Consider the following 11,940-nt stretch of genomic DNA (forward strand, 5'->3'; position numbering starts at 1 on the left):
CAAAAGAGAACGTATAAGGTCAACAAAATTGTGCTACAGTCGAGTGAATTCGAAAGAGGAGTTGACCATGTTACGTATATATTTTACTGCATTTATCGAAGAAATGGAAAAAAAAAATATCCGCCCGAACAGGGACTTGAACCCTGGACCCTCAGATTAAAAGTCTGATGCTCTACCGACTGAGCTATCCGGGCTCTTGCTGCAACAGAAGAACATGCGTTTATAACGAAAGAAAAACAACAACAACGAGATTCAATTACGTCCGTTTGTTTTTCCGGTTGCTTTCAGAAACCAAGGACATAAATAGATTAGATTACGTCAGTTTAATGGCTGAATTTAAATCTGTACAAATCTTTATTTTACAATAACTATGAACAACATAAAACTAATGTCTATAATACACCCATCACATTCAGTATCTCATTGGATTGACAATCATTTCTATGGCACATCCCTTTTGTGAGTCACATAATTTAAAAACAAAAATCGTAAACGTTCAGGCGACACATGCAAACACCAAGTCATTCAAGTGTATCAAGAATGGTGAATTGATGACATTTCGAGTCGTGCTGCTGCTGCTATGATGAATAACTGTTCTTCTCTTGGTTAGCATTAACGACATAAGCTGAGAATTGTTCATTATGACCTTAGTTCAAGATAGTTGCAGCGAAAACCACCTGAATCTGTTATTTTTTTCACAGCAAGTGTGCATAACTCCCCGTCTATTTTAAAATAGCGCAGACCTGGAACTATGTCATGCAAAATGTCAATTCAGGGTCCATTCTTACATTATTTTTAGTGTCAGAGTCAAAAAGAAGGTGGCGTGTTTAGGTGTCATTGAAGGGAATCCACTGGTTGATCTGATGTCGTAGCTAACAAACCTGAAATGAAACAAGCAGTTTATTTCCATGTTCATTTACAACAACAGAGTTGCTATGTGAGGTATTTTCATTCGAATGCTTTTATTTTTTTCCCAAGTATTTCAAAGAGATTTGCACCCAACCACGCCTCTTGGGCGTTTACACAAAAGTGAAACGCTAGGGTGTGTCAGAACTGGATAGAAGATTACAACTCGCTGACAACTGGTATGTAAAACAAAATGCGCAAAGAGAGAATGTAGCCTTTTGGATCCAAACATTAAGTGCAGCGTGTACCTTGTGGATGTGCGGCGGCAACTCATCCTCCGAGCTCTCCTCCGGTAGTGACTCGTGGCGGCGTGGTGCCAATTGGTGCGAGTCTTCTGCCCAGCCACCCATCGGAACACGAGCGGACCTCGTCACCTTCCCCCCTGTGCATAAAATATCTGCGTCGGAAGCAGAGTGTTAACTTTATCCACAATCAAACGTTGTCGTTCTTCTATGAGTCTGCCTGTCCTGCGACTTACCGGAGTATGGCCGCCGGTTGCCGCCGCCCTGTTGTGACGACGTGCCCTCAGGGCCCGCGGCGGCGCCGCCATCAGAAGCTGAAGTGGGGATGGCGGTGGGACTGGGTACCGTGGTAGGGAAGGTATGCGAGCGTGGTAGGTGTTTGTAGCGCGAGCCGGGCACGCTCTTCACCTCGTCCGGGATGCTGTCACTGCTCTCGTCGCTCTCCTGCCTGTGCCACGTGTGGCGGGAGAGCGCATTGCCACGGGACTGCTGTTTGTGCAACTGCGTCAAAAGAAATGTTAAAGGTTAAAAAAAAAAAAAAAAAAAAAAAGGCTCAAGAACAACTGTGGACAGTTGCACTTACCTCGTGAATGTAAAGTGCGTGAATGCTCATCTCCGTGGAGGCGTACTCGGACAAGACTAAACTGGTGAGTTGAGCTTCCCATGCACTGCTGCCTGAACTCATCGTGCGGGCGTCCGTCCTTTGGGAATTGAGTAAAAAGAGCAAAACAACAAATTCGACTGAATGCAAAAACGGAGAGTTTATCTGCTGTATTTTTTTCAGATATACTGCTCGTACCCAGAGCCTGCCATGGTCCTGCTCGTGGCGGAGGCGTTCCCGGCGGTCCTGTAGGCCCCACTGAAGCTGCCCCTCAGGTGAAGACTGCTGCTGATTGGGGAAAGCGAGCGCAAGGCCGCCACCGCGTCGCTGGCCGCCGCCACGTGACCGCTGAGTGAACCGTCCCGGCCAAAATGAACCGAGGGCGGAGCGGACGGCGCCGCCAAGAAATTAGCAATCAGGCTCCTCGGCTAAAAGGAGACGGGAACAAAAACGATAGAATCGGCGGGCGGTTTGTCAACGGAGGGATGCTCAAGTGCGTACTTGAGATTCAGAGAGCGAGGGCGGATGCATGTCTGAGGAAGTGCCGGTGGCCTCTCGCTGAACTCTTTCCTTCAGCTGGCTGATGAAGTGTGTGGTCTCCCGGGGAGGCTGCCACTGCGGGTTGGTGATGGCAAAGTGCATCAGGGACAACTCTGTCTTGCCGTCCTCGGCCTGCTGGTAGATGGATGCCTCGGTCTTGCCCTCGGACATCCACTGCGGAGGCAGAGACACATTTTTACGACGTAACAAAACAAAATTTGACATTAGATGGATTACCATGACCTCGTGAGGTTCTTACCGCAGGGTGGCCGTGTTGCCTGATGTCCATCTGAGCAAAGGAACAAGTGTCTCCCACACCCACCACCTCCACGGTGAAATTTCGGAAAAAGTCAATGATCTCCAACGACTTCCTCCTCAGGCAGAAGATGAGGATGATGGGAGTCACCACTGGACTCAGCAGCTCTTCGAGTATAAACACCTTCAAGGAAGAAAAAAATTACAAATTAGGAGTGGGTACAGCCTTCTCCATCCTTTAATCCGGTTCACCAAATTGTGTCATCAAGAATCCACATTTGCGGGTTTGCCTTTCATACTCACGGCTTTGTACTGGAAGACCTGTGAGAACTGATCCCTGGTTTCATATCGGTGGGCGTTGCCCTGCCAGTGGTCAGGCATGTAATGAATATGAGCCAGAATGACCCGCAACAACTGCTCGGGACAAAACACCATGTGTTTATCAGGGATAAACGACCTGCGGACAAAAACCATCCCCATACAGCTCCAGTCTTCACGCTGACATTTTATTGACGTGAACTCGTCCGGAACAATATCCTGACCTGCACACCGTGATGCACACACCCAGCAGCGTGATCGACGACAGGACGTGTTCAACTGCGAGCACGTCCTCGTCGTAGATGGTCAGCGCGATCAAAACGGCCAGCAGGGAGCCGGCGAAAAAAGCCACATTCTTGGCCACCACGGTCAGCAGAGGTGAGAGGAAGCAGTTCATGTACTTGGATGCGGCCTGCGTGTCAATGAGAAATGGAGGAGGTGGAGGTTAGAGAACGTTTATGATTATCGATAGATCTCAGTCAGTCACCTTGTAGCCTTTGCTAAGCCTGGACATGAGTTCATGGTCCAACTCGTTGAAGTGGCGCAGGTAGCATCGGCCGTACAGAGACCAGCATCGCGCCCCGAGAGAACCGGGCTCTCGCTTGATCACCTTGAAACACACGCCATCATCATCACGTTTGACTGAAAAGTTGAACGAGAAGCCGTACGTACTTCTGTGTAGCTAAAGAAAGCATAGAGGATCTGCCACACGAGGATGACGGGACACAAGAGGAGGTTGGCGACGCCGATCCACAGGATGCGCGACGCCAGTCTATTGGCCAGCTCCAGACGGTTTACTCCTCTCTTATACTCAGACTTCAGGCTCCACTCGTTCTCAAACAGAGAGCCTGGAGGAGAAAAACAAGGAAGAAATCAAGCCAAATAAAAAATGTGCTATCGAACACAAAGCTAGGTTTTTGTGAAAAATTGTAAACACGACAAGAAACATTTTTAAATGTGCACGCTCGACGAAGAAACCAACCTGGTCCCCAAAAGAAGATAAGCTCAAAGTTGTATTTGAGGCCGCGTGTGAAAAACACAACGTCTCCAAGTAGTGGAAGTCGAAAGCGCACAGGAAGTAGAGATTTATTCACCATGGCAACCTGCAAAAGTCAAAAGAAAAGTGGTCGACGATTACGTGATAGATGCAAAGGCGGCACGCAAACGAATACCAACCATATAATTTTTGAAGCGGAGGATGCGGTGGTAAATGTCCAGCTCCGTCAGCTCTTTCTTATGAATGCAGATCTGGTGCTCCTTCTGGATCTCCACTATCCTGGCCTGAACCTCCTGCCACGTTGCATACGGCAGCTCCGACTAGTCAAAACAAAGGAGTCAAATTGTATTTATCTTTTTAATAGTAATAATAATGGCACACCATCGTCTCACCATTGTCATCTTCAAGGCATGAATGTAGAAGGATCGGATCTCCCAGTAGCAGCACACGTTGTAGATGAATTTCACCAAGCGATGGAGCCAAAACACTCCGGATATCATCAGCACAAAGATGACAAACGCGTTGTCTCGGATGCTGCCGGGCGGAATGGAGAGCGTTATCACGTTTTTTTGCAAATCTGCTGTGAGATTGTCACATTCATAAACATTCCTGAAGGGAAGAAGCTGCCTTACCGTGCGTTGCAGACTTCCACAGGCACAAAAGCATCCGGCAGCGTGACCTTGGAGGAATCCGTGTGGTTGACAAACTTGTTGGCGAAGAGGATGTCATAGTCCACGCAGTTAGCGAGGAACACGGTGAAGCCCACCACGAACAGCAACTGACTGCGGAGGCAACGCAGCATCCGTTCAAACGCAATTGAACAGCATTGATTTAAAAACAAAAAAATGCTTTCAACAATTAAAGCGGTTATGACGTACATCAACTCAAAGATCTCTCCCAGGAGCATGCACGTGAAGCCATTTTTCTGATGCAAATTATAAACGTATAATATGTTAAGGACATTTTTAAATGGTCACAAGATAAATTCCTGCATCTCATAACTACTCGATAGAGAGATAAATCTATTTCATGTGATTCTTTTAGGAAAAATACTAAATTGGGATATGTATGTTTATCGGGATCTAAAATGATTCGTATCGGGATATTACAGTCATGAGGACCATAAGCTCAAAAGGATATTCTTTGGAAGAACAGGTCCAGGTTTTCAATGTGGTGCCATTGGGCTGCAAAACAAACAAATCCATAAATATCATTTTTAGAAGAGTCCAAGGTTTTTTCATTTTTATGCATCACTTACATTTAGCGCCCTCAGGGACGTGCATCAGCAGGTTCTCCTCGCCCGGCGGGGAGTCGCTGTACGACGCCTCCAGGCGCTGGTACTCCGTGTCAAAGTGCGCCATCGTGGGGGAGCGGCGTCAGTGATGAGTCGCCGCGGCCGCAGCTACTGACTACAGCCCAGAGAAAGACATAAATGAAATGATGGGAAGTAAATATGACAAAAGGAACATAAGCGAGAGTTTACGTTCCATCAAAGGATAACATCTTGACTAAAAAAAACTCTGGAAAAGCTGAACTTTATTCATAGTGAATCAGTCACTTAAAATGGTAGCAGGTGTATGTTGACACAAGTTTAAATGTGATTATTATTATTAGAGGGTATATTTAGTTTTATTGCCCCTCCAGAAAACCTACAAAGATGTTTTTATTCAATTAGCTTGGACAGAATGAGGGCCACGTTTGTGGTGAATCCAATTTTGATAACTATTTATGTCCACAGCACAGGCTCACCTCCATTCCAGCACAAGGCGTCCACTCCAGCTGTGGATATTCGTCATTCCTTACTAGGCAAAAAAAAGGCGAACGACATCAAAGACGACATGAACACACTGTTTACCGTAAATATCAATATGGCAAAATGGTAATATGTATATCAAATGTAGCTTACGTTTGACGACGTGCTCCTTTGATGAGGATGTAAACAAACGGCACATTGGCGAGGTGGCGCTGTGAAACTGGTTCAGATGTTGTTGCTGTGGTTGACAGCAAAAAGGCCCGCCTTGTCCACAAAAATACACCGAGTGAAGAGTCACACAGTCGGCGTTCCTCTCTCGCGGCGGATTCTCTTACGAAAGAGCGAATTAGCACATTGAGAATGATGAGTCCAATGTTTTGCTTTTGAATCAGCTCCCCCCCGTCTTCCGCGGTTAGCTTTCGGTTTTCAGACAGCGACTCGCCTGCTAGCGTCAAAGGTATGACGGACATGAAGCGTCAGCCAATTAGAAAGCGTGTTGTAGGAGGTCGTCACCCAGCGACTAATCATATTTGAGTAGAGGCGGGCTTTGTCAGGTGACGGGCTCCCTCTGTAAATATTGCGCAATGAGGAAATACTGCCACCGCCTGGTCAAATGATATTTGACAAATTATTAAATATAGAAATTGTAAAAAATAAAAACAGAATGGGCATGTTAAGTTAATTTATAAAAGACCATTGATACACAAGACAAATCTAAACAGAAATTAAATACTGTTTTACAGAGGTGAGGAAATAATGATTAAAAACAAGATTCAATGAAAAGATTAAACATTAAAGCAGAATAAATGAAAAACTCAAACAAAATAGAGATGATCAAGTTAAAATCTCATCATAACGGCATGGTTAACACGAGAAAATGCGATGGAGAATAAAAAATCTTGTCCATTTGGTTCACTGTTATGCACTCGTGAGTGTGTCATGGTTGTGCTCCCCCCCTCCTCAAAACAACAAGAGCTGACTGTGCATTACCCTGATTAAGGTTTGCGCGGTCGAGCCTACCTTCTGTCACCCTGCTTTCCGCGCTGAATATTTAAATAGTGTGCTGCTGCCTGTACGCATGTGGTGGGACAGCTGGGCCTTTTGTACACTGCTTTAGTTGCACCCTTCAACAGTCATCACACATGCACGAAAAACATCATTGTAGACACCCACAGTCAGCACATACTTGAAGATTTTAAAAGAACCTCTATTATCCGGTTAATGATACTGATCGGGGTCGTTTAAATTGGCCAGATTGGGATTAGGCCCCCTTCAGATAAGCATTGAAAGTCACTGAAGCACTAAACTAGCTTCAAACAGTACCGCCATTTTCATCCATTATGCATGAATCTGGAAAAAGGGGGAAAAAAAATACTCTTAGGAACACTGTTAACATTTTTTTTTTGTGCATTGAACAGTTTGTACAAAATTAGTGATATCTACATTGGCATGTTATTTTTCAGTGTGATATATGGAACGTGTGTGTGTGTGTGTGTGTGTGTGTGTGTGTGTGTGTGTGTGTGTGTGTGTGTGTGTGTGTGTGTGTGTGTGTGTGTGTGCATGTGTGTGTTGGAGTATACTATGTGCACTGCTCCAGGCTGTAACAAGGCCGATTAAATTACCCAATTGTCTCTCAGGAATTAGGGGTTGGGGGGTTGGGATGGGTCCTCATCGATTCATTTGAACCCAAAGAGGTGCTGTCATGCCAGCAATATACAAGCCACGGCTGGGTGGTATTGCATTAGCCAGGGGGTGTTTGCAAGTGGTGGTGGAGGGTGGAGTGGGTGTGGCCTCTCAGGATGAAGTCATCGTATCTCCAGACACAGCAATTAGTATACGCCCTTTCCTGAATTATCATATTTAGATGGATCACAGTCATCAGGTCTATTCATTGGATCCAGTTTGGATGAATTGTGCTCCAACTCTGTTGCTAACCAAAACAGCAGCATTGGTTGACTCGTATTAATAGTATGTATAGCTAATCATACATTATGCGGAGAAGTCTTCTTTTAACAAGTAGACTAATGTGTAGTCGCTTTGTGTCAATCTCTCCATAATGAGCCAAGTTGCTAACCAAAACATTAGCACCTACCAAAGCAGAAAACAACAGTCGTAAAAGTTATGTTTTCTGATGCACTTGTATTGACGCACAGTAGATTTTGCAGGTATGGTTTGGTTGGTAAGTCGACACACACACACTCACGCTACAAATTTGCAGTGTCAGGGAAAGAGGAGAAGGAGACACAAAGGAGAAAGTGAGCAAATAAAAAAAAAAGTTGACACGGTCAGATGAGTAAGCAGAGTTCTGCTCTCACAGAACAAACCTATCAATTCACCAAGGAGATGCTCACACTGTTGTCATGGTGATGCGATTTGAAGCGACGTGTGCGTGTTGTCATGCACAAGTGGCTTTCGGCCATGTAATTATCAACCGCCGCGACCCCCACCGTCTTTTTGCACTGCAGGGATTTTCCCGGGAAAATCTCCCGAGCTGTGGCATTTAAAGGAATCGACTTCCAAGTAGACCTCCAGCTGAATATGTTGATTGCGTTTGATTACATCCGGGAGTACCGGTTGGGAAAAATAGAATGAGAAAACAGTCTGGTTTGTATTGTTGTGCTTCTTTTTAGTCTATTTCGATCAATATTTGACCCGGGCTGTCTATCTTCCCCATTCCAAGCATGCCATGATGCATTTAAGGTTTCATTTTAAAGATGATCCCTTCATATCCTGAGTCTATCTTCTCTATGTGAGCAGTATGGTGAAGACATAATGAGCCTCGCAGGAGGGCCCCACTTTTACCCCCGGGGCTCCAGAGGGGAGGAGGCTGAGCTTTCACAAAGCCGCACCCCGACGAGGCCTCACGCCGCCGGGCCGACTTCGGCTCTTGCACCTGGACCCCGGCAGCCTCGGAGTTAGGGGGCTATTAAAAGTGCACATTAACCATCTGTCCGCCACTATATGAACAAAATGATGTCTTTGGGGAGATGTTAGTTTGTCCTTTTTCTGTGTTTGTACCCCCATGTCACTTTTCGTCATCATTCACCGTAATGTAAGGGGGTGTCACCATTTGGATTTGTTGTAAAAGGGGCGGGGCTGTTTCTCCTGAGCGACAATATGAAATGATTCACTTCGACAGCTCACTCCATTTGGCTAATTTCGACATATTTCATGGTTGAAGTCAGTCTGTTGCTGTCTCTTATGCTCGCTCCACAGTCTCCACTTGGCTGCAGTGTTATTGTCTGACTGCCCTCAATCTCCACTTTATTTTCTGCAGTACTGTGCTACTCTACTGTGGCTATATATCAAAAAAATACTCAAACTAATTCTTGGAAAATAAGAACTTTCACAACTTATGTTAAATATAGATTTTTTCCTTAGAAATAACCATCAGTCTTTAAAAATTCACCAAATAACTTCATGATGAAAAACTTGCAAATATATATTTTTTAAAGTTGCTTTCGTAATGTTTTTAATATTTTCAAAAACAGGTTTGAGATAAGTGCACCCCCATACAACACACACACACACGACTCGCTCTCCACCCCACGCACACACACACACACACACACACACACACACACACACACACACACACACACACACACACACACACACACACACACGCACACACGAGACCACAGAAAACAAGCAAACCCTCCAACGAATCCCAGTCAGTCGTGGACATTCTCCCATTCCCCCCCTTCCCAGCCCCTCTCCCTCCATCCGTGGATCTGTCACAAGAAGATGATGATGATGATGACGGTGAGGATGTGAATGGGACACGGAGGCATCCAGCATCCGCATTTTGGAGCGAGCACGCGGAGATTTGCGCACCGGCGAGCGGTGCCAGCGTGTGCGCTCTGCCGGGGCCCGGCGCGCGTCGTCTGGGCGAATTGACGGAGAAGGATGGAGGCGTTTTTCACGGAGGTAAGATAAATATCGCTTAACCACACGTCAGGCATCGTTGAGCCTTGATTCACTTTTGACGTGAGGATGCTGTTGCACGTTTTCCTCCATTTTTTTTCTCCCCCGGGATAATGGCAGGTGTTGCGATCCCAGAGACATGCTAAGAAAACGGGCCGCCTCCTTGCGTATCACGCAAGCCGAGCATGATGATCAATTTACGGCCACATTGCAGAACAGACCGCAGAGCTTGGATGAAAGACAAATTGGCCCATACGAGAGCTGACACTCTTTCGCCTCCATAAGGCTCTGGTCTGGATTAACAGGCAAATCTGTTAACGCGGGTTGGGCTTTGCAAAAAAAAAAAACAGCTTGGAACGCCCTCATCTCTGTGGATATTGAGGGTTTTTTTTTTTTTTTTTCTCAACGATTTTTTTGTTTGCACTTTGGGGTAGGTGCATGTATCGGGGTGGTGCACAGCTGGAAAAGGAAAGGGGGGAGGGTATGGTGTCTGCTGTGGGGAGTGGTGGAAGAATGGAATAGGAGAGATTGCATTGCAACTCAAATGGGACGTGAATGTATCTTTTTTTTTTTTTTTTGCAAAGTGTAGAGTCATTCCTGCAGTGAAGCCTGACTGAATAGCAACAATTTGCTAACAATGAATCTGCCCGCCTCCCAAAATGTTCATAGGTCACTTAAGAATTGGAGAAAATATTGTATTAATTGCACCAGTTATGTCACCTTTCAAGAAAACCAAAACAAAACAAGTAAAAGCTGTCATATAATTTGATTCATCCAGCCAAATGATCAAAGGTATAAAGTTTTTGCTCAACACTACATGCTTGCCGATATGCTATCGACTATACACAGAACAAATGAAGTTATCAAATAAATGGCACAACTTTGATATGAAGCTTTTGGAAAATATGAATAATAATTAGTTTAGGAACAGACTATTTCTTGCAGACGTAGAAGCTTTTAAACGGTGAGGTTGGTGTTTTATGCAAAGAACTTCATAACGGCATTAAAATATTCATCAGTTGGTTAAATCATGTGCAGGAAGCCAGAATAAAGAAGGACCAGCCACACTAAAAAGCATCTTGTTTGCACGCTGAACAGAACAGAACGTGCGTGTGATACATATTTCAGCGTGTTTTTTTTTTTCTGCCAGTCTCGATTGTGCTTGAAAATTATGCAGGATTTGAAGTAGCGCAGGCAAAGAGGGGAGGGAAGAGTCGCTGGAGATGTGTGACCTATATTCTGAAGCTCCCAACACATTTGTTCTGCTCAGGAAGCTGCATCATTTGACTTTTTTTTTTTTTCTCCTCGGCTCGTCTCCGTCCTCCCTTAAGCTACAGCTCAGTGCCATGAGTCCTTTGCTTTAGCCTACTTTCCTTCACCGGCGTGTAGGTGGGACACTACTACTCCTGTCGAAAGGCATCAAATCTGCGCGACTGTAAGCCAATTGCAACTAAAATAGCATCTCCCAAAATGCTTCCTTCCCTTGAACATGGCATATGGCCAAATCACATTCAATTGGTGCATTTAGTATTTTTTTTTTTCTATTTTAAAACGTTTTTTGTTTTTTTGGTTTTTTTTAGTCCAACACTCAGCAAAACTGGAACTCTATCTCCCAGCATCCATTCACGGCAACAGAAGGAGGCTGTTACCATGGCGCCCTGTTGCCGTAGAGTCCTGTTGCCATGGTGTGTGTGTGTGTGTGTGTGTGTGTGTGTGTGTGTGTGTGTGTGTGTGTGTGTGTGTGTGTGTGTGTGTGTGTGTGTGTGTGTGTGTGTGTGTGTGTGTAGACTGTAGTCTAATCCAAGATGAGGGAGAATGGAATAATTAGCAGGCTTTTTAAAACTAGCCTCTCAAAGAGGATTTAGGTTTACACAGATACACAAACGAAAATTCTGAAAATAAAATAAACATTTTTGTGCAGCTCATGAAAGGCCCCAAAACATATCGTATATTTTGTCTTCATACATGCAGTGTTCCGTTTCAACTGTAATCTTGTTTTGTGTGACTCCCACAGGACAGGTGACAAGCATACGTCCCACTCACACCGAAATACACTCGCACGGATCCAAACGCAAAAGTCAGATCTCATTTGCCGCCGCTATAATCTGCTGAAAGCTCGTCTGTCCCGATTGTGTTATCACCTTTAATGGAATATTACTGACACACTTTCATGGCCGTCATGTAGCTCAGGGAGGGATCAGAGTGCTTTATGACAGCTCTGGATGAGCCTTTTACACCAAATCAATAGAGATACAAATGTATTTCTTTTTTTGGCTTTGCAATATAGGACTGTGAGAAGTCAGAGTCCGTGGCGTTGTGGAACGCCACTCACTGTAAAAGCTTGAAAAAAAACAAAAAAAAATTACGCAAGATTATGAGGTACTACCTGAAATTATATGAT

The 11,940-nt window shown here is 45.0% G+C and overlaps 1 protein-coding gene and 1 non-coding gene across 2 annotated transcripts; both read right to left on the minus strand.

The window, feature by feature from the left end:
* Nucleotides 1–121: 121 nt before the first annotated feature.
* On the minus strand, nt 122–194 carry trnak-uuu (transfer RNA lysine (anticodon UUU)). Its single transcript has one exon. It is a non-coding gene; the product is annotated as a tRNA-Lys (tRNA).
* A 110-nt stretch (nt 195–304) lies between these two features.
* On the minus strand, nt 305–6,067 carry atg9a (ATG9 autophagy related 9 homolog A (S. cerevisiae)). Its single transcript, XM_085932627.1, has 20 exons — nt 5,766–6,067; nt 5,609–5,661; nt 5,118–5,268; nt 5,000–5,043; nt 4,738–4,802; nt 4,492–4,641; nt 4,252–4,393; nt 4,039–4,179; nt 3,845–3,965; nt 3,535–3,710; nt 3,350–3,472; nt 3,087–3,274; nt 2,848–3,001; nt 2,549–2,728; nt 2,251–2,463; nt 1,948–2,177; nt 1,732–1,849; nt 1,385–1,649; nt 1,155–1,303; nt 305–881 (listed from the first exon to the last, which is right to left on the minus strand). The coding sequence occupies exons 3-20, from the start codon at nt 5,218–5,220 to the stop codon at nt 873–875; spliced, it is 2,571 nt and encodes an 856-aa protein (XP_085788753.1). The 5' UTR covers nt 5,221–5,268; nt 5,609–5,661; nt 5,766–6,067; the 3' UTR covers nt 305–872.
* Between the last annotated feature and the right edge of the window lie 5,873 nt (nt 6,068–11,940).

The sequence above is a fragment of the Syngnathus leptorhynchus genome, chromosome 15, assembly GCF_054491065.1.
Source record: "Syngnathus leptorhynchus isolate UIUO chromosome 15, UIUO_Slep, whole genome shotgun sequence".
In the NCBI taxonomy this organism is placed as follows: Eukaryota; Metazoa; Chordata; class Actinopteri; order Syngnathiformes; family Syngnathidae; genus Syngnathus; species Syngnathus leptorhynchus.

What these genes read in the sequence shown, in the direction of transcription:
- atg9a (XM_085932627.1), bottom strand. Translation starts at nt 5,220, where the DNA reads ATGGCGCACTTTGACACGGAGTACCAGCGCCTGGAGGCGTCGTACAGC. An exon ending in TCCGCTTCAAAAATTATATG is followed by an intron (nt 3,966 to 4,038) that starts GTTGGTATTCGT and finishes TGACTTTTGCAG; the next exon opens with GTTGCCATGGTGAATAAATC. An exon ending in GTGTGCATCACGGTGTGCAG is followed by an intron (nt 3,002 to 3,086) that starts GTCAGGATATTG and finishes TTTTGTCCGCAG; the next exon opens with GTCGTTTATCCCTGATAAAC.